The sequence below is a fragment of the Eubalaena glacialis genome, chromosome 9, assembly GCF_028564815.1.
Source record: "Eubalaena glacialis isolate mEubGla1 chromosome 9, mEubGla1.1.hap2.+ XY, whole genome shotgun sequence".
NCBI classification, from domain to species: Eukaryota; Metazoa; Chordata; class Mammalia; order Artiodactyla; family Balaenidae; genus Eubalaena; species Eubalaena glacialis.
In genome coordinates, this window is record NC_083724.1 from 29,253,742 (window position 1) to 29,277,149 (window position 23,408).

General features: G+C 34.6%; 1 protein-coding gene and 1 pseudogene across 1 annotated transcript; both read right to left on the bottom strand.

The window, feature by feature from the left end:
- Nucleotides 1-2,564: 2,564 nt before the first annotated feature.
- Nucleotides 2,565-3,517, bottom strand: LOC133098306 (olfactory receptor 13D1-like; annotated as a pseudogene).
- Nucleotides 3,518-18,993: 15,476 nt separating this feature from the next.
- Nucleotides 18,994-19,955, bottom strand: LOC133098307 (olfactory receptor 13C8-like). Its single transcript, XM_061201082.1, is given in 2 exon segments — nucleotides 18,994-19,028; nucleotides 19,031-19,955. Coding segments are annotated over 2 exon segments (960 nt in total).
- Between the last annotated feature and the right edge of the window lie 3,453 nt (nucleotides 19,956-23,408).

The window sequence follows — 23,408 nt, forward strand, 5'->3', positions numbered from 1 at the left end:
ACACCAGTCAGAATAGCTGTTATCAAAAAAATCCACAATCAGTAAATGCTGGAGAAGGTGTGGAGAGAAGGGAACCCTTCTACATTGTTGCTGGGGTTGTAAATCGGTGCAGCCACCATGGAGAACAGTATGGAGATTCCTTAAGAAACTAAAAATAGAGCTACCATATGATCCTGCAGTCCCACTCATGGGCATATACTTGGAGAAAAACATGGTCTGGAAAAACATGTCATGGACCCCAGTGTTCATTGCAGCGCTGTTTACAATAGCCAAGACATGGAAGCAAGCTGAATGTCCATCAACAGAAGAATGGATAAAGAAATGTGGTACATATATACAATGGAATATTACTCAGCCGTTAAAAAGAATGAAATAATGACATTTGCAGCAACATGGATGGACCTAGAGATTGTCATAGTGAGTGAAGTAAGTCAGAGAAAGAGAAATATCATATGATATCACTTATATGCAGAATCTAAAAAAAGGATACAAATGAACTTATTTGCAAAACAGAAAAGGACTCACAGACTTAGAAAACGAACTTATGGTTACCAGGGGGGAAGGGTACAGGGGAGGGATAGTTAGGGAGTTTGGGACTGACATGTATACACTGCTATATTTAAAATCAGTAACCAACAAGGACCTACTGTATAGCACAGGGAACTCTGTTCAGTATTCTGTAACAACCTAATTGGGAAAAGAATTTGAAAAAGAATAAATACATGTATATGTATATCTGAAAAAAATTAAATTTAAAAAATAAATAAAAATACATTTTAGAGGGGAGTTATAGGTCATAAGAAGAGATTAGTTGTAGAACCACTGTCCTTAAGTACTCCCACCTCTCAGAATACATGTACATGCAAATCCTTATAACACATGGGTGAAGGATGCAAGTACATCCTTATCTCCTTAGTTTTTATTTTTCCTTCTTTTTTATTGAAGTATAGTTGGTTTACAATATTTATTAGTTTCAGGTGTACAACATAGTGATTCAATATTTTTTAGATGACACTCCATTTAAAGTTATACATAATAATGGATATATTTCCCTCTTCTGCATAACATATCCTGTTACTTATTTTATACATAGTAGTTTGTGTCTCTTAATCCCATACCCCTATCTTGCTCCTCCCCACTTCTCTCTCCTCACTCGTGACCACTAGTTTGTTCTCTATATCTGTGAGTCTGTTTCTGGTTTTGTACATACATTCGTTTTATTTTTGAGACACCACATAAAAGTGGTAATATAGAGTATTTTTCTTTCTCTGCCTGACTCATTTCACTGAGCATAATATGCTCTAGGTCCGAATTCTGAAATAGATATTTAAGAAAATATAACACTTTTATAAATTATAAAAATATAACACAATTAATTGTCTTTAATTAGGTGGCTAAGATGCCACCATAGGAGAAATATGATAATGGGGATGAAGTGACATATACTATTGTCCTTAAGTGTGAAAGAACATGATATATTTGGATAACTACATAGTGAATGCAGCGGAGTGTGTGCAAAGGGGGTGGGAGATACATGGGGAGGGAAAGAAGCAGGAAAAATATGTACCAGAAAAATTAGATTGGGGCCAGATCAAGTCGTTGGGTAAGACAAAAACCAATAATAAATAGACAAAACGTGAACTCAAATAGTTCTCTCAAAAAGGGGAGTGAAAAATATACGTTTTACTTGTTAAGTAGACATGAGCACTGGATTTTTTTGGAAAAGCTTAATTTCAGGTTTTTTCTTCTTTCTAAAAGTTTACGGTCACTTCTTAGACTAGTTGTCCCTACATTTTTATAAGTTATTTTCATAAAAGATAAAGTTAGATTATTACCTTGAAATTTCTTTCCAACTCTTTTTTTAAAAACATCTTTATTGGAGTATAATTGCTTTACAATGGTGTTAGTTTCTGCTGTATAACAAAGTGAGTCAGCTATACGTATACATATATCCCCATATCCCCTCCCTCTTGTGTCTCCCTCCCACCTTCCCTATCCCACCCCTCTAGGTGGTCACAAAGCACCGAGCTGATCTCCCTGTGCTATGCGGCTGCTTCCCACTAGCTATCTATTTTACATTTGGTAGTGTATGTATATCCATGCCACTCTCTCACTTCGTCCCAGCTTCCCCTTCCCCCTCCCCGTGTCCTCAAGTCCATTCTCTACATCTGCGTCTTTATTCCTGTCCTGCCCCTGGGTTCTTCAGAACCTTTTTTTAGATTCCATATATATGTGTTAGCATATGGTATTTGTTTTTCTTTTTCTGACTTCACTCTGTATGATAGACTCTAGGTCCATCCACCTTACTACAAATAACTCAATTCTGTTTCTTTTTATGGCTGAGTAATATTCCATTGTATATATGTGCCACATCTTCTTTATCCATTCATCTGTCGATGGACACTTAGGTTGCTTCCATGTCCTGGCTGTTGTAAATAGTGCTGCAATGAACATTGTGGTACCAACTATTAAATTCTGTGATTTTCCATATAACCTTTATTTCCTTTGTTCTTTTTATATTAAAAACTTTGCCTCCAATATAAGAGCTTATTTTGTGCATAAACTCAAAGATGTAAGTTCCTCATCCTTTCTGCCAGAACCAGTCTAGCTGCCAATTTTCTCATAGCTCAATGGACCTCTGTATTCCTCAGTCATTGAGCATGGTAGGATTGAGCATGAGTGTGACTATTCCATAGAACAGGGCAATCAGTTTGTCAAAAGCAGAGTCTTTGGAATTTGGCTTCATATACATTAAGAGGATTGACCCATAAAACACAGTCACCACTGTTATGTGGGCTGAGCAGGTGGAAAAAGCCTTTTTTCTTCCCCCAGCTGAATTGATTCTTAGTACAGTAGAAAGGATGAAAATGTAGGAGATACCAACAGTAATGGAGCAAACAAAAATACTACATCGCTGAACATTTTAGTAATCACATTCAAGGAAATATCTGTGCAAGCCAGCTTGACAAAAGCCAATATTTCACAAACAAAATGATTGATGACATTTTTTCCACAGAAGGGTGACCGTATTGCTAGAATTGTTTCTGTCAATGAGTTGAGAAAGCCCAATCCCCAGAAGAGAGCTGCCATCTGAATACAAAGTGCCTTGCTCATGATGATGGTGTATCTCAAAGGGATGCAGATGCCTACATAATAGTTATATGCCATCACTGCTAGGAGCACACACTCTGTAGACCCCGTAGTGTAAGAGACAGACATCTGAACAACACATCTAGTGAAGGAGATGGTTTTTTTTCTCTGATAGAAAATGTATCAGTGATGAGGGGATAAAGGAGGATGTGTTCCAAATGTCAAGGAAGGAAAGATTACCAAGGAAAAAGTACATAGGGGTGTGAAGGCAGGAATCCAGGAGAGTGAGGATGATCAAGGTGCTGTTCCCCAGGAGGATTACCAGGTACATCACCAAGCACATCACAAAAAGGAGTTTTTCGGCTCTTGGGTACTCAGAAAGTCCCTGTAGAATGAACTTAATCTCTGTCCAATTGGTCCTTTCCATTTTACTTTTTCATACCTGGAGTAATCCAGAAGAGATGTGGGTTTAAGGAGTCTATGTAGTATTATCATACAAAGTAAGAGATAATTGGAGGTAGGGCAACAAGTGTGTCAGTACTAGCTGGAGCGGGTTTACAACTGTGAGTTTAGCTTTTCAAATTCCTCTTCTAGCTCATAAGTTAGGGATAGAAGACATGCAATAATTACATTGGTAGTTTATTAAAAATACAGACTGCTATATTCTGTATCCTGAGATTGTGATGCACAAGTTCTGAGGGAAGAACTATTTGCATTTTAATAAACATTTGTTATTTCTGATTCAGTTGACCCACAGACTTACTTTGAATATCATTATTTTGGAGATAGCATGCTTAATCTCTTAAAAATATCGATTTACTTGATTTTATACCATGCCAGTCATTAACAATAACATTGGTTTAGGGTTTTACAATTTATGAATATGCTCACACGTATTACTTATTTTATCATCAGTATAATTCTTTGAGGAAAATAAAGTTCATAGAGGTAAAAGTATTTTAAAACACAGTAAGTGGACAAACCACTATTCAAATCTACATTTTCTGATTTACATCCCCCCTTTTTTATTTGCATGGTTATTGCCCTCCCAAAATTATGCAAGTTTTCTAAGGCGTGGGAATAAGGCATCTTTTAAAATAATGCTCTCTAGATGTTTCTATTGTGCAACTGAGGAAGAGAACCACCCATCTAGGGGAGTGTTTCCAAATTTTAGTATACAGATGCGTCACATGGGAAATTTTTGAAAAGATTCTCATTCAGTGGTTCTGAAGTGAGTTCTAAGATCTGAATTTATTAACATGTCTCCAGATGCTGCTGATGCTGCTTGTCTATAAGCACATGAACAGCAAGGCCTTTTAGACCATTTCTCTCTGATACCATTGGAGCATGCCATTGGTGTTTCAGTTGTATGTAAGATTGTAATTGAGTAGCAAACTGCAAAACTAAACATTTTGGTGAGATTTCGAGGTAAGACTTCTGTGTAAGCGTATATTGCAATTAGCTTTGGGTTCTTTAGATTTTAGAAATACAAACAACCAAATTACACACAGAAGATTTTGACTTTTATCTGTCCATATGAAAGTCATTCCTCTCCATTTGCTGAATTCGCAATTAGGCTCAATATTTTCCAAGAAAGAAATTTGATATCGGTTCAAGATCTGAGTTGTGCACCGTAGAGTATGGAGAAAATGATTTTAATTTGAAAAAATTTAAAGAGTAGATATTAATAGATGACCTTCTTCTTTATAATAAATAAGTAAAAGAGCATAATTTTGAAAACACCTCTTCATCCTCAAAATATTCTATCTAGCTTAAAAAATATCCCTAGAGGAAAAAAAAATTGATCCAATGGATGGGTTTCTACTTAGGGTTTTAAAACAGTAGCTATGTTTCTGGTATAGGATTGGCCATTTCTCTCTGTGATAGTCATTTGCCAACAGGTTATGCTGCTTTCTGTGAAAACTCCAGTTTACAAGGGTGAGACAATTCAATCAGCATAATAGAATATTTATATATCTATTGGCTATGGAAAGGAGGACTCTCATCCAATTCAAGCTGTACCCTACTTTGTAGGTATACATTTCAAAGAGGGTAAGGAGTGTTGGGTAGGCTGGGATATACTTTTACTTGGTATTAAGATTGGAATTTGATTGACCGTAGGTGCACATATCAACCTACTCTTTCTCTGGGAACAAAATTCTGATAGAGGCTTTGAAGAAACTTAGTCATCTGGGGTCTGTATGTACTGAAGTTTTGAGAGGAAAGATATGAATCAGGTCAAATGCCCTCTCTTTCTTTTCTAGGAACATCTTCTAAAAGCTGATTTCTCTATGGAAATTACTTATAGAAAATAATTATGGTGTACATTTGGTATCCTAACAGCCCTTAGATAGTTGCTGCAAAAAATTTCACTTGCAAACTTTTTAAAGAGATACCACCAATCTGCTCTAATGCTTTCAAATGGTGGGGTGGGGGGTGGGGGAGGAAAATGGATAGTAGAGAGGGAATTGTTTTCATTACTCTTGCAGTGCTAGTGTACCTTTTAAGAAGCAGTCAACAGACACTCTGTTGAATTGCATTGTGCCTGAAATGTTTTCCCCATTTAACTTTACTTCCCTAAATGGATTCCCAGAATCTGGGAACAAGGGAATGAAGGTTTTTAAAAGATTTTTGGTAGTTTCTAATAAAATCACTTTCCATGGTATCTGTATATTGGGTAATTCCATTTTTACTAGATCTTTAACGTTACTGGAAGTTATCTTTTAAAAGAGTTTTGCATTCTTGTCTAATGCTAGGAGAATTGTTAAATAATTATAGCACATTCATTTGATGGGCCATTATGCACCTATTAATATGACATTTGTGAGAAATTTATACTAACCCAAAAATGATACTTAAAATATTTAAAATGATTAAGTGAAAACAGAAACAAAACAGTTATAACATTGTTTGCAGAACCAAAATCTAAACCAAGATAACCTAGACAGAATAGAAAGACTGGAAAGAAATATCCAAAACATTAATGGTTATTTTAGGGACCTTTTTTCTACTTTTCTGAATTACCCAAACTTATAAAATAAATATGCAGAAAGGAAAAATATAATTAAAAAAAACGTTGAAGCAGGTGTCCAATAGTTAGGAAGATTAATGCAGAGCAAAAAAATGTTAAAACAATTTAAACAGTGCAGTGATTGTCTTAGGTGTCTAGAGACTACACGTTGAGGCTCAGTTGTACTGGTGTGCCTTGTCCAGTTATGCATAGGAACCCCCTATTTCTGGTAGACCTAGAGCAATTATAATCCCTACTCTGAAAATCTTGCAGGTTAACAGTGTTTATTGTTTTTAGGAGGTAAACCAAGATAAAGAACTTGAGTTCTTGACTTAATTGTATAGTCTCAAAAGAGATAGCAGACCATTGGTGCCTAGAACAGAATTGTCACTAGAAGGTGAAATTCTTATTTGTTAAGGCTCTGAACTGGCCTGGATCCTAGCTGTCCTCTAATCCCTCTCACCCAACTCCTGTTCTTTTAGAAGTAATCACTCTGTGGTTCAGTGCTGTGGGACTTCATCCAGGCACCGTTTTAGTGTTGTTACAGACCTAAAGGAAAGTCTGTGACTTTTTTTTATCCAAGCCAGAAGTCAAGCTGTGTAATTTTCTAGAAAGCCTCTAATTTTCTAGAATTTTTTTTGCTTTGTTTTATTGACTCGGCTACTTAAAGATCTAATATTTAAAGTACTAGGATTTTTCAGTGAAAAACAAATACCATCTATACTCTAAATTCTCACTAGAGGAAATAATTTTGTTATCCTGTCCAGTTCTTCTAAAAAGATCAATTAAGACAATTGATATTTTGCCAAGATAAATGGATTTGCCAACTCTCAATTTATAGATTTTATAAACTGTAATCTTCAATTAATATACCACAAGGAAAGATGTATTATTTTAGCTCACAAAGAGAAGAGTAAGTGACAACATGTGAGGTCCTAGTCTGTATTAGGCACTTCATGTAATTTTTATCATTTAACTTTCAGAATAATCCAAGTATTACTATGAATTTTTTAACAATGAAGAATTTATTTTGAGATTTTAAAGGTCAAGTACAACTTTCAATATCTTATCGTTGGTAAATACCAGAACTATTATTTAAACCCTTATCCTTATGATCCCCAAGCCCCCATTTTTACCACTAAGTCACAATGCTTACTTGTTTATAAATTTTTAAATAAAAATCACAATTTAATATGATGCACTCAAGGACCCATATGATATATATACACATTAAATATGTATTTGCCTCTTTTGAAAACATTGAAGACATTCATTGACTTCCACTTATGAAAACATTATCCCAATAATGAATTCAAATGAAAAACATGCCCAAAATTTCTTTCAGATTTAGTGTAGAGAATTAAGATCTAGGTTGTGGAATTTGGTTAATTATATAAATGAGAGCTCAAAAAATTTTAATATTTTTTCTTTTGCTTTGGCCTTCTAGGGCTCAGACTAACACTCATAATTAATTCTGCCCTCTGTTACATATTTTTTGTTTCTAATCCTATTTTTACCATAAACATGTTTATCTAATGTATCCTCAAACTCTTACTGAGCATAGTTTATGTGGGAATAATGTATAAATCACCAGGGGCTCTTTCTCCAGATACTTTTTTCTTAAGATTTTAGTGAACTTGATACTTCTCAATACTCGAATACAGTAGCCATTAGCCTGTTATTTATAAGGGTCTGTTGCATTGCAAACAGCTTTCTTTTCCTCACTAGTCTCTTCCATGGAATATTTTGGGATTTAAAAAAAATTAAGTGGTATCCTGGTCTTGGAGATGTTGCCTGGGTTTTTATCTTTTTTTCCTTTACACATATATAAATATATATATGTATTTTCATAATCTCACTAGCAATGGTCACCTCAACTCAAAAGTTTTTATATTTATTGATAGGATGTTTTTCTTGTGAAATAATTTAAATAAAAACTTCTCTCTTTATCTTACCTTCTGACTGAGTTTTAAAGTCATTTAAAGTCATTCACACCATTCCATTCTATTAAGTAATAGAAAAAATTCCCAAGAATTTGAATTTCATTTGCATTTTTCAAATAAGACCAGAAGATTCTCAGCTTGAAAGACTGTTGCCCCTTCCTAAAAAGAAATGTGAGAAAGAACAGCCCCAATCAGGCAATTTGTCTGTACATGAATATTCTTAAGAGGCATGAGGGAAATAAAAGATATTAAAAGAAGATCAATGATGCAACTCTAGTTTCCCAAGATTTGTCTTAAAGTTAACACTTACTCAAGAGACTCAGCTTCTTTTGGAAGCTAATTTAGCACTGATTTTTATAAACTTCTTTAGTCCCTAAGGTTGTGAGTCAGAAACTTAGGAGTCTCTAGAGATAAAGTTCCCTACTTCTGCTTGTTCCAAAAACCCAGTTATCCTGAGTAAACAAAAACCTTCCCCAGCCATACATTTCTTGGAATAGTCCTTGAACTATTTGATGACCTCAACATATATTGGGGCTTAAATCAGAATATGTCCAATAGTTCTCAAAAAAGTTAAACTCTCCCCAAGAATTTGTTTTTCTTCTTATTCCACAAATAATACTAGTTCAATCCTAATAAAATCCTAAATAAGTCATTCTACCTCTTTAAACTATTTTTATCATTGATATTTTTGTTAATTCTCAATCACACACAAATAATTTTTCTTTGTACCAGTATGGATAAATTTTAATTAGAATTTGCCATTTTAAATCAATAATTTTCTGTGACTTTTCAGTCTTTATTACTTTCCTTTTTAACATTTGAAGAATAATCAAGGCTTTAATTTTAATATTGTTGGATAATTTAATTTGTTTTTAATATTTTGAGATTTTGTTATAATGACCATTGCTATCTTTGTATCAGGCAGTCTAATCTGCTTTTCCTTCTACTGGAAATAACTTAATCTCTAGAGATGGGATTATAGAATGGAAAGATATGAATTGAGAGAATTCTTAGTACATATGAAAAATTATTTTTCCAAACTTTAACATTTTATCACCCTGCTACTGCAGTATTTGCACAGACCATTTTTTATATATTTTCTAGAACAAGAGAAGGTGTTTATTCTTTTCTATTTGTATAAAACATTACTTTGTTTTACTTTTTTTTTTTTTTTAATAAATTTATTTATTTATTTATTTTTGCTGTGTTGGGTCTTTGTTTCTGTGCGAGGGCTTTCTCTAGTTGCGGCGAGGGGGGGCCACTCTTCATCGCGGTGCGCGGGCCTCTCACTGTCGCGGCCTCTCCTGTTGCGGAGCACAGGCTCCAGACGCGCAGGCTCAGTAGTTGTGGCTCACGGGCCCAGTTGCTCCGCGGCATGTGGGATCTTCCCAGACCAGGGTTCGAACCCGTGTCCCCTGCATTGGCAGGCAGACTCTCAACCACTGCGCCTGCAGGGAAGCCCCTGTTTTACTTTTTATTCCTATGATTGGTAGTTAGATTGACTATTTCCTTTATGTTCATTTATTATATTTTCCCTTTTATTATGCATCTATACTCTTTGCTTAACTATCTCTTGGTATTTTGATAGTTTTCCTCTTAATTTGTATGAACTCTTAATAGAGTAACATTTTTAAAATTTTCTGCAAATTTCCAATTTGTGGTTTTCCTTCTTATTTTTGACATGCTATTTAAATTTTCATTAAGATTGTCATATTATCCCTGAAAAATATGAATGAAATTTTCTTCTATGGTTATATTTGGTTTTGTTTTACCATAACTATGTTGTTTTATGTCTAATGCATGGAACAGATTGATATTTTAAAAATATTAACTAATTTTTCCAAAATACTTTATTAAAAATATGTCATGCTCTTTTCCCATTATTCATTTACCAAGTGTTTTTGAGCACCTGTTATGGGGCAGGCACTATGATCAACATTGGGATGAACTTGGACGTAGATGATAGAAAAAGACAGTTTCAAAAATTTTAAAGATAAACATGGGAAGTGTTATATTATAGGTCATAAAATTTCTATGTTTACCTGTAATTTACACCCTCTTACATTTAACATTAAATCATAAGCATTTTTTCACATATCATCAAATACTCAGGGAACATGATTATAATGCCTATATATTACAGAAGATGTTATGGAAAAACCCAAATGAACTTTTTGACCAACCCATAGTGTTCTTTTATATTCATGTTTCAAGATTTATTTAATCTGTTTTCAAATAATGGACATCTACCTTGCTTTCATTTTTTTTTTTAATATAAACAGTGCTGCAATGACAATCCTAATTTATTCTTTAAGGGGAATGCTATATTTCATTTATTTTGGAATAATCTCAATCAAGGTAAAGATAACTGAATACATACTCTTATACAATCATACTAGTGGAATAGTCAAATTCTACATGATTGCATCTCAGATCTGGAAATCATCTTAAAATTAATCTAGTTCTAACCCTTATGAGATTACAGAAGCACACCTATAGTGTGGTTGATGTTCATTTTACTTCTGCCCCCCAATCCAGTGATGGTTAGAGCACTTTATTCTCTCAATGAGCACTCATTATTAGAAAGTTCTTTACATTTAACTATATATATAACTCTCTGTATGCAACTCTCACCTTTCCTTGTGGAACAAGAATAAGTATATGCTCCTTTTACATGACAGCTTTTTGAGTACTTCCAGATTGCTGTTTCTGAGTCTTTCTTATACCAAGCTACAATATTTTAGTTCTTTCAGCCATTCCCCATGTGTTTTGTTAAAATATTTAAGAACATGTATTGCTGAAGAGAATATTTTAGGATTGTGAGATTCTCTGTGATAAATAAGGACCTCACCTATGCATTATACTTCTGGTTACTGGTTTTGCCTGATTCTACTGGAGCAAAGCATTTTCTGTCGTTTAGGAGGCAGAAGAGTGAGATGGTTGAGAACATTGGATTCTGGAGTTAGACAGTTTAGCTTTGTCAGGCACTATCTCTACGACCTCAGTGAGGTCACTGCACCTCTCTAAGCCTCAGTTCCCATGTCTGTAAAATGAGGAACTTAAAAATACCTGATATTGTTATTATGAGAATTAATGAGGCAGTACATATGAAGAATTTAACATAGTTATGGATGCATAGTAGGTATTCAATAAGGGTGTTTGCTATTCTAATTATACAGATGATATATATATGCATCTTGTAATTATAAAAAGAGAATGGCTATGGAGTTGGATACACTGGATCCCAGTTTCCTGACCTGTAGATTGGTGATCTTGAATAAGGTATTTAAATTGCAGAATGAGTATTATAACTACCTTGTAGGGTTGGTATGTGATAGAGTACTTATAATTCTTCATATTTAATAGGCATTCCATAAAAGACAGTTGACATTATTATATTTGATTACTGGTCAGTGAGTCTGAGTATAGTTTGCCAACTGTTGATGTTATAAATAATCACTTTCAATTGGTTTGGGTAAATAAAACAGACATATAATCATCCTGTTTCAGTAAGCTATAAAAATCAATAGAAATAGTATCAAAATGAATCACTACTGCCAAAAAATGGGATCTATTCCTTGATGAATTGGGGAAAATATGAATTGCTTGTATAAGATAGAACTATATAACTTATTGAATTTAATTACACAAAGTTTTGTGAAGTCATTTAAGGTAATTCCATCAAAATTAGAGGAGGCGTATTTTTCTTGATAAGTATATTTAAGTCAGTTTACGTCAGCAGGTACATTGGCAGACCAAAAAGCTGTGGGAGAAACAAAAATGAGTAATGCATAGCTCTGATAAGCCATGAGCTCCTGAGTGAAGTGGCATTTCTGCAACAACTTCCTAACTGGTCTCTCAGCTTTCACTCTTGCCTTCCTTCAATATATTCCCAGACAATGGTATGGTGGATCTTCTTAAAATGTGATACAGATAACACCATTACTCTGCTTACCACCTAATATGTCATCCCAGCTGGGTTTCTATTCTGGTTCATTGTTGCCTATGCCTTACTTGTCAAATATATTTTTTAATATCATTCCTTGTCAGAGCCCGGTTTCACATTCATACTAAACTGGGAAATGGCCATTGCTGGATATCTTGTGAGTGCTATCTAGTAGACAGTGAAATTTATCTCAAGATGAGAGAAGATGCTGCTGCAATACGACTATGTGCTCTCTGCTTTCACGTGCAGCACAGGTTCTTATAAAACAAAGTGAAAAAATATTTGCAAGAAACAGTGCTCATATTTTCAAGGGTTAGAGCTGTCACTTCCATGCTCATATTTGGGTGTTTCATTTGCATCCAGGGCTGAGGTAGCACATTCTACTTCTCCTGAGGCTTTGGGTAGAGTAGGGGTGAGTGAAGTACAGGATATGGCAGGAATATAGGAGTTGGCAGGTCAGCATGGCCCAGTTCCCTTCCCACGGCAGATGCGTGTGTTGAATGCCAGAGGGACAGTTATTGATCAATTTTTAGTTGTGATGAGTGATAGGTAATGTTAAAAATGATATATTTCTTTGAGACTTTCAAATTTGAGTCCTCTAAAGTTACTTGCGATTTGGAACAAAGCAAAGATAAAGTGGTTTGATCAACCCTAGTGCCCTTGCTCACATTTGCAGTATATTTCATAAAAATAATTCTCTCAGTGGATCCTCTCATGGATATCTACCATGTAGCTACTGTTAGAAACCTTGGGCATCTATATATTAAAATTTCTGTAATAGATGCTTACATATCTAGGTAGTTTGTTCATCTGTATTTTCCAAAAAGGAATGCTGATTAGGTTGCACACCTTTATTACTATTTTTATTTATTATTAAAATTTCATTTATTATTTTATTATTGTTGTTATTTACTTACCATTCTTTGTTTATTTGCCACTTATCTCTAATTTCCTTTCTTAGAGTTAGGATATTCCCTTTTAGGCATCATAAGGCTATCCCTTTTGTGATGCTGGTGACTCTACAGAACCATGCCTCTCTTTCTACCTTTTGAATGGCTACTTGCCTCTGCTTTTAGTGGTTCTACTTCTTTCTTCCCTAAAAAGTTGGGTGCAGTTAGTAATGGTTGTTCAGCTTTTCGTATATACTGCATAGATATTACCTATAATATCCACATCAAAAATTTCACCGTCTACAGCCTCACACTGAATGCTCATCAATAGTGTTTAAATTTGTATCTTCATATACTAGCTAGATGCTATCAACCTGGTGATCTACTGTCATCACAAAAAAACCTGGTTATAGTTGCACTCTTGCTATTCCTCCAGTTCCTTGATTTTTTAAAACTAAGACCCTTTCTCTAGAGTGAGAGAAGTGCTGTAAAATGTGGATAAATGAGCTAGTATATTTAATCTTCACAACAAATGAGAAAGCTGAGGTTCAGAGAAGTTAAATTACTTGCATAGGCTATAGCTTAGTAAGGTAGATATGGACATGAGATTCCAATCTAAAAAGTTTGGCTGCACATGCAGTCTCATAACCAGTAATGTTTTCTGCCTCCCTTGATAAACTAAAAATTCTCACACCCTAAAAATTCCCCTTCCTTAAAGTGCATCACACTGAAAACCCATGACCCTAGGTTTATTCAGCAGTTTTCTGGTTATTTAAAACACTTTGTTCCTGGTGATTACTGTCTGTTACTGGTAAGTACAAGGGTATCAGCGAGTTTCCCATGAGCATGATGCTATACTGGGCTCAAGACAAAGTCAAGTATTATCCACTCTTTTTCATGGCCTTTGCCATAATCACTGAGGACTTGGTCATCATTGTCTCCTGAAATCACCTATATATCCAGTTAACTGCTTTGGAGAAATTACAAGGTTAAATCCATTTAGAATATTTTAACTTTCTTGCCCTCTAATATGTTTAGATTAATTCTCCTGATTTAGATACAACTGGGCTTCAGAATATTTTCTTCTGACTAGTAGGCAATAGAGGAAATAATATGTCTTTATAGTAAAGACCATGGTTTGAAAACTAGCTTTCCCACTAAGAACCTGTATGATCTTATCTTCTATGAATCTTAATCTCTTCACCTATAAATTAAGAGCAAGGAGATATACCTTTTAAGATTACTGTGAAGATTTACTAAGAAGTAATAAGATGTGATATATAGCACAATACCTTGCATATTGGCATTGCATTCAAATTCTCTAGATAGTTCCTTATCTCTATCTTCCTTTTTGTTTTCTTCCTTCTCTCTTCCTTATGAAGCCAAGTTTCCTAAACGAATTCTAGTAGGAACATCTCCCTCAAGAAACTGTTTTCTTTTCTGTATCTAGTAAATTTTAATTGCAGTGTTTAATTATATTTCATTTCTTAGCAAGATTGGTATTGAAAATATTTTACAAAGACTATGGAACAGCTACCAATTAATCAGAACGGATACTAACTATAAACAGCCAGTACAGTTATACCAGTGGGTATAAGCTCAGGTCTGGTTTTATGAGGTTTTAATTTTTTGGTTGTAATTTTTTCTCTGATCTATAAGCAAAGCTGAAATTTAGCTGGCACATTACTATGGCCACACTGATTATTTATGGTAGGCATTCATTCTGATTTAATGGATCACCTGCCATAGACATTGTTAAATATTTTGAATTTCAGTGCTACTCATTAATCATTTAGAAGTGTGTTTTAATTATCTCAGGCTATGGAGCTTTTTAATTAATTAATTACTTTTAAGTTAATTGAGAGAATATGGACTGTTTAATATAATTTCACTGAAATTTGCTGATTCTTGCTCTCAGCCTAATAAAATATCAATTTTTATACCTGTTCCACATGTTATTTAGGATAATGTGTATCCCATAATAGTTGGGTTGTTAAAGTTTGTTAATCATTTTATTCAAATCAAAAACTTTCCACGTCCTGATTGTGACTTCAGATATTCTACCTTTCTGGAATCAGGTATTCTGTAAAGTTGGGGAAATAGTAGCTCCTTTAAAGAGTTTTCATGAGGATTCAATAATACGATCTTGGTGAATTGTTTTGGAAACTATGTACCTTTCTGAAGTTATTTCTTCCATTCATTTATTTATGCATTAATTCAACAAATTTATAGAAATAGCATACTATGGTGCCAGGTATGGAATTTAGGTGGGTGCTAGGTATGTGTTGGTAAAAGAAAAGGGTTATTTTTTTTTCTTTCTCTCAAGGTCCTAAGTTTATCTCTTCTCACATGTATTTCAGGATTTGGTGAACTACTCAATGTTTTCTTTTCATACAGTCATATGATAATCATTATTTGTCATTTTAGAGCATACTAAAGAAGTTTCCATAATCTACATTTTAGACACAAGGAAGGAACTGTAAAGGAAATGCAAATCCCTTGCCCAATACCTGTTATTTAATTGTGTATGGAAATGACAATCTGACCAAATCTATTGCTTATGCTCCATCTGTTTCACTACATTTCTCAAGCAGAGAATTGCATATTTTATTGTTTTTAAAGATACCTCAAGACAAAGTAAAGACTTAGCAGGGCTATTTATTTACCAGAAGTAAAAGCTGAGTGACAGATTCAAACCTCTGAGGAGGTGGCACTGGTAGGCTACTGGTTTTGGCTTATAGAAAAGAAGAAATAAAAACTGAAACCAATACTGGAAGCAGCTAAGGATTTGCCATTGTTGTGGTGAAGAACCATAGCTGGAGGGATGCTGACATGAACAGAAAGCTAATAGGGAGGGTCAAATCCCTTAATCCTCATCCAACCTTCCATTCTCTTGCTGGCAACTCTTTTGGAAGAATTTAACAGAAGCTGGCTAGCAAAGAAGAAATGTGTTTTTCAGTATCTCAACCCTAACTCACAAAGAAAAGCGAATTTGAAGCTGGAAGACAATAGTTTAATAGCATCAAAATTACTCTGTAAAAAAGTAAGGATGAAAATCTTGTGTCTACTCAAAGCTTTATGATCTATTAAAGTACACTGAGCATTAATAAAAAATCACCAATGTTTATTAGATATTTAGGGTGTTCTAGGCACTATTTAGTGCTGAGCATGAATTAACTTATTTAATATTACAAAGAAATAGTAATTACCTGTTAGCAAGAAAGGAAGATATTAAGGGCTTACTTTTACAATTTAGAAGTAGTTATAGTCTTTTACTTTAGATGTGTGTTCTAGATTTCAACTCTCATTGACTCCTCAAAGGGCTAGAAGAAAGGAGTGCTTTCTTGTGTTAACATATCTGACTCAATTCCTTCAATGGAAATGGGGTTTCCATTTCTCACTTTGGCACCAATACAATGGCTACACTCTTCAGACAATAGAGATTATCTCAATTTGGGACTATCTTTCTCTTATCCTCCAATGCCCAAAACCCTGTAGCTCTTCAATTCATTGAACAACTTGACTCTCTTTTGCCACTTCTTATCCTCTTATTGAAATTGTTGTCAGTTACCAGTTCTATCTAGTTCTCCTTCCACTTAGAAGCTGTGTGATCCAATGCAGGGTAAGAAAGAATTCCTTATTATGACCTGGTCTCTTCTCAAAATCCAAGAGGAATTCTCTGCTACCATGTCACCTCTATTTTATTGGGTTAAAACTTAGGGTGCATTACTAGAGGACTCTTTCAACTTAATCTCATTATGTACCAAATCCAGAAAAGTTATGGTATATGATAAATAAAACCTCTTCCTCTACATTATGATACACATTATATAAAAAATAAAAGGTAGTAATTTATGAAGGGAGATTGTATGACAAAATATCAATATAGTTAACTTATAGAATATTATATTGAATTAGATATCTTTTTGAAGAACCACTGTTACCTCAGATATGACAGATATACATTTATTTCTATGTTTATACATGATGTGGTTCATTTATTTATTTAAAAATATTTATTGAGCACCTATTATGTGTCAAGTCCTCGTCTATGTCTTTGAGGTGTTGTAGGGTAATAAACAAACAAGTTCCTACTCACCATATAAGAGAGCTTTATGTCTTGGTGGACATAAATAGTAAATAAATGAACAAATTAAAAGTAAATATATGATATATGTGCTAGTTGATAATGACTTTGAATAATTAACAATGTACTTATTTTAGGTTACAAAGTGCCTTCTTTTTTAAATTTTTTATATATTTATTTATTTATTTTTGTCTGTGTTGGGTCTTCGTTGCTGCACGCGGGCTTTCTCTAGTTGCAGCGAGCAGGGTCTACTCTTCGTTGTGGTGCGCGGGCTTCTCATTGCGGTGGCTTCTATTGTTGCGGAGCACAGTCTCTAGACTCGTGGGCTTCAATAGTTGTGGCACGCGAGCTCAGTAGTTGTGGCTCACGGCTCTAGAGCGCAGGGTCAGTAGTTGTGGCACATGGGCTTAGTTGCTCCGTGGCATGTGGGATCTTCCTGGACCAGGACTCGAACCCGTGTCTCCTGCATTGGCAGGCAGATTCTTAACCACTACGCCACCAGGGAAGTCCCAAAGTGCCTTTTAGAACACCTTTTGCCTTTATTATTTTCTAAAGGTTTAAGAGTGATTATGTTTTCCTGGGGCTTCCTAAGTGATTTTCAACATATTCCATTTCCATAATAGTATTTTTTAAAACCACGAGCAGTGGTTTTAATTTCTGCAGTTAGAACAAAAACTAGTAGTAACAGCGGCAACCAAAATATTTTTATCATATAGTTTTTTTAAACTTTTAATTTTATATTGGAGTATAGTTGATTAACAATGTTGATTTAGCTTCAGGTGTACAGCAAAGTGATTCAGTTATACATATACATGTATCTATTCTTTTTCAAATTCATTTCCCATTTACGTTGTTATATAATATTGAGCGGAGTTCCCTGTGCTACCTAGTAGGTCCCTGTTGGCTATCCATTTTAAATATAGCAGTGTGTACATGTCAATCCCAAACTCCCTATCTATCCCTTCCTCCCACCCTTACCCCCAGTAACCATAAGTTTTTCTCTGTGAGTCTCTGTTTTGTAAATGAGTTCATTTGTATCATTTTCTTTTAGATTCTGCATATAAGTGATATCATATGATATTTCACTCTCTCTGTCTGATTTATTTGACTTAGTATGACAATCTCTAGGTCCATCCATGTTGCTGCAAATGGCATTATTTCATTCTTTTCAATGGTTGAGTTAATATTCCATTGTATCTATGTAACACATCTTCTTTATCCATTCGTCTGTCAATGGACAAAACTCTTAGAGGAAAACATAGGCAGAACATTCTCTGAAATATCTTTTTCAATCCATCTCCCAGAGTATTGGAAATAAAAACAGAAATAAATGAATGGGACCTAATTAAACTCAAAAGCTTTTACACAGCAAAGGAAACCATAAACAAAATGAAAAGACAACCCACAGAATGGAAGAAAATATTTGCAAATGATATGACCAACAAGGGATTAGCCTTCCAAAATTACAAACAGCTCATGTGGCTTAATATCATTGAAACAAACAACCCAATCAATAAAATGGGCAGAAGACCTAAATAGACATTTCCCCAAAGAAGACATACAGATGGCCAAGAGGCACATGAAAAGATGTTGAACATAACTAATTATTAGAGAAATTCAAATCAAAACTACATTGAGATATCAACTCACAGCAGTCAGAATGGCTATCATCAAAAAATCCACAATCAATACACGCTGGAGAGAGTGTGGAGAGAAGGGAACCCTTCTACACTGTTGGTGGGAAGGTAAATTGGTGCAGTTACTATTGAGAACAGTATGGAAGTTCCTTAAAAAACTAAAAATAGAGCTACCATATGATCCTGCAATCCCAAATACTGGGCATATACCCTGAGAAAAACATGGTCAGAAGGGATACATGCACCCCAGTGTTCACTGCAGCACTGTTTACAAGATCTTATAGTTTGGAATGACACGTGGTGAATTTGTTTTCACATGGTAATTTTCTCTATTCGAATTTTGTGTCTGTAGCAGCTTTGAATACTAAGTCACTTAGTGTAAATCAGTACTCATATTCCATCAGAGAAGTTTTTCCTACCCAGATGCTCTTCAGAGCAGCCCTTATATCCTTATTCCTCAGAGTGTAGATGAGAAGATTGAGCATGGGGGTCATCACTCCATAGGAGAGGGAGATGAAGGCCTCAATGATGTCTTGATTATCTGTACCAACAGAGCTTTTAGACTTGGGCTTTGCATACATGAAGAAGATGGTTCCATAGAATATAATCACCACTGTGAGGTGGGCTGAACAGGTGGAAAAGGCCTTACGTTTTCCTTCCGTGGAAGGGATCCTTAGAATAGTGGCAACAATAAAAATGTAAGAGATGGAAATTACTAGCAATGGAATAACTAGAACAATCAGATTTGAGCCTCCCATGCTGATCACATTAATTGAAATATCAGCACAGGTCAATTTTAGGATAGCCAGAATTTCACAGACAAAATGATTAATGATATTTTTAGCACAGAATGGTAATTGCATTGCAAGAGATGTCTGCACCACTGAGTCAACAATCCCAGCGACCCAGGATCCAGCCGCCATGGGCACATAAGCACCTTTGCTCATGATGACAGGGTATCTCAGTGGGTAGCAGATGGCCACATAGCAGTCAAGTGCCATCATGCCTAGAAGCACACACTCTGTAGCCCCCATGGCAAAAGAGAGAAACATTTGTACCATGCATCCAGAGAAGGAAACCCTTTTCCTTACTGTCAGAAATCTGTCAAGAATTAATGGGACAGAAGAGCTTGTGTAGCAAATGTCCAGAAAGGAAAGATTACAGAGGAAGAAATACATGGGGGTGTGCAAGTGAGAATCATAGATGATGACAGAGATAAGGACTCCATTTCCTAGCAGGATCATCGGGTACATCCACAGAACTAGCACAAAGAAAACTGTCTCGAGCTTTGGGTGGGCAGAAAGCCCAACCAGGACAAGTTCTGTCAACGTAGAATCATTGGTCTTTCCCATATTGCATGTATCCTTTCTCCAACAGCACTCTATGGATGATAGAACAGATATTCATTAATACAGTGTCTGCAAGAGCTCCTCTTTCAAGAATCATATTCTTTGTTACTATAGTTCTGTGTTTGGATGCAACAGCATAACTCTGGGACAAATTTCTTACTGTAAACCCAGGCCACTAGAACAGGAATCCTAACCTGATTTTCTCATGGTTAAGAGAGAACACATTTGATTATAGGATGTTTGGATCGCAAACCAGTTTATTGCCATTTCTACTTGTTCTACCTGTTAACACATTGACTGCAAATCAGTGATCTATAGTCTGGGTGCAGCAGGCAGATACTCTTTGTTTGGCAGTGATTCCTGCACTGTGTTTTAAATTTGAATTATGTTTTTAAAATGAACATTTTAAAAGTAGGAGATATGGTATAAAATCTATTTTCAGCTTGTCTTCAAAAAATTATAATATTTGAAAACATTGGACCCGCTTCCATTATGGAGCTCAGTTATAACTGACCCACTGGGTTTGAAGCATGTTCTCCATTCTACCAGAGAACCCTCCCCTCTCTCTTCTTTGCTGGTCACTGGAGATGACTATTAGTTGCCAATTAGCATGTTATTCTCAGTTGATCTCAATTCTTTATATTAGCTGATAGGATTTTATATGTATTTGAATTCTTGACCCATGGCTGCAAGGCCAACTTATCCACTAGGCACAGCAGGAGCCTATGAAAATGTTTTGATTTTTTAAAGAAATTCAAATTAAATAATGAATTTTAATGTTTTAACACATACTATCAGTATATTTATCTTTATACCAATATAGATGTAAGATGTAACTTTTAATATTATTTCATGGGAGAAAGGGCCCATGAATGCAAAAATGTCTAGGGCCCATCAAAGTCATAATGCAGTCCTGTGTGGCTGAGTCTCTTTTTAGATCTCAGTATGGTCCTCTGGTGGTATAGGTAGTCATTGCATCTTGCCTCATTGAGGGCAGTAGCCTCACTGAAGGGAACTGTCTTTGTGTTACTCCAGTATCTAACTACCTCAGTATGATGAGGAATTATGTGTTCAAATAAATGGTTTTTTTTAAAAAATAAATTCCGTGGGTTTTTTTTTTAAGTGTATGTCTGTATTATTTTAAATTTTTATTTATTTATTTATTTATTTTTGGCTGCGTTGGGTCTTCGTTTCTGTGCGAGGGCTTTCTCTAGTTGTGGCAAGCGGGGGCCACTCTTCATCGCGGTGCGCGGGCCTCTCACTATCGCGGCTTCTCTTGTTGCGGAGCACAGGCTCCAGTCGCGCAGGCTCAGTAGTTGTGGCTCACGGGCCTAGTTGCTCCGCGGCATGTGGGATCCTCCCAGACCAGGGCTCGAACCCGTGTCCCCTGCATTGGCAGGCAGATTCTCAACCACTGCGCCACCAGGGAAGACCCCAAATAAATGGTTTTTTTAAAAAATAGAAATGAATTGAAAGTATTTAGAAAGCCAGTTTTATTTGTGAATAGAAATTTTATTTGTGAATAGAGTTGTATTATTGTGTATTGTACGCTCCACATAATTTGTTTATTTTTACCTTATGCAAGAACTATCACTTAAGGAATCAACTGTAGTAACAGTGCTTTTATTCAAAATACATACATTTAACTAAACCAGTGACATGCAACTATCATTTTTTTCACAAATAAAATTTATAAGAAGCATAATATACAAAACGAACAAAAAAGAGAGTTTCTGTGGTTGACGTTATATGGGTTTGGAGGGAAGGAAAAAGCACTATCCCTTTAGTATCTTACCCTTCCTCCTCCAATTTGATTTTTATAGGATTCCAAGGGGCATAGTTTGAAAACTACCAATGCAATAAGTAACAAGTAATATTAATAATCTGCATTTTAAATATTTTTATTAGCAACAGCAATTATAAAATAATAATATATGTATTGATTACTTTATTCCAGTTACATTTCTAAATGCTTGTATTCATAACAATCCAAGGAAGTAAGGACTATTATCGTATGACATATGGGTTATCCTTCCTTAAATATTTGGTAAACATCAGCAGTAAATCATGGTATCAGTGGACTAAAGAAAATCAAAAGCAATTATTCAAGATATGTTGGAAATAAATTTGGTGAAGATCAATTCATAATTTTTATATAAACTATTTTGAAGTTCACAAACAGGAGGTAACTTCCTAATCTTGAAAGGAAACTTTCAATACCAATATACCAAAAATCTATAGGAAATTACTATTCACTAATAATTAATTGAGACAGTTTATACATTCTCGTTAAGATCTGGATTAAGATAAGGATGCCTACTCTTACGGCTACTAGTTAACATAGACTTAGTAGTCCTGGTCAAAATCATAAGACAAGAAAAAGGCAGAAGTAACAATAAAAAAAGATTTTAAAATTTATAAGACCTGATGAAAAAATTAGTAAGACATGTAGATGTAAGATCAATGGAAAAATCAGTAGTTCTGTTTATATTAGTAATAAATGATTAGCAAACATAATAGAAATAAATATAATAAAAATAACAAAGTATAAAACATCTGAGTTTTATCCTAACAAAGCATGTACAAGACCTTTACAGAAACCATTTAAAAATTAAAATAAACAGCGTATCAAAATATGAGTAATTCAAAAGGTATAATATGTTAAGAGATGGGATAAAAATATAAGGCTGCCATTTTTTCCCCAAATTAGTCTATACATTCAATTAAATACATTCAAAATTTTAGATGGATTTTTTTTGAGAAATATGATTAACTGTTCTAAAATTTATATGGAGGAATAAAATCGTACAACTTGCACACAATTTTTTAAAAGAAAAGTAGGGGGAAAATCCATATTTGAAACATACAACAAAGCCACTGTAATAAAAATATTATAATAATGCCTCAGGGACATTTAAATATTGCAATAGAAAAGAGATCTCAGATATAGACACGTTTACATGGGAATTTGAAATATCATAAAACTGTCACCCTAAACTAATGGGGAAGTGATAGCTTAGTAGGTCATGTTAGGAAAATGTCTTTATATATGAAAAATCTAGAATTTGATCCTTGGATTATCATACATACAGTTGGAAACCAGATATATTAACAATTTACTTGTGAAAAATTATTAAATTAATAAAAGAAACGATATAGAAAATATTGGGAACTCTGAGGAAAAAAACTTTTAAAACATAAAGACTTAAACTGATAGAAAATTGGTCAAAGGATATGAATCAGTGACTCATAGAAAGGTTTTCCTAAGTGGCTGACAAATACATGGAGAGATTCTAACACTTAGAAAATCTGAAAAATGCTCATGAAATGTTCAAAGTCAGAAAAATTATCATTAAGATAGCCATAAAATATTCATTTTCTTTAGAAAGTAGATATCAAATGTTGGCAAGCATGTGGGGAGGTAGAACTCTCATGGAAGTGTACACTGATGTACTG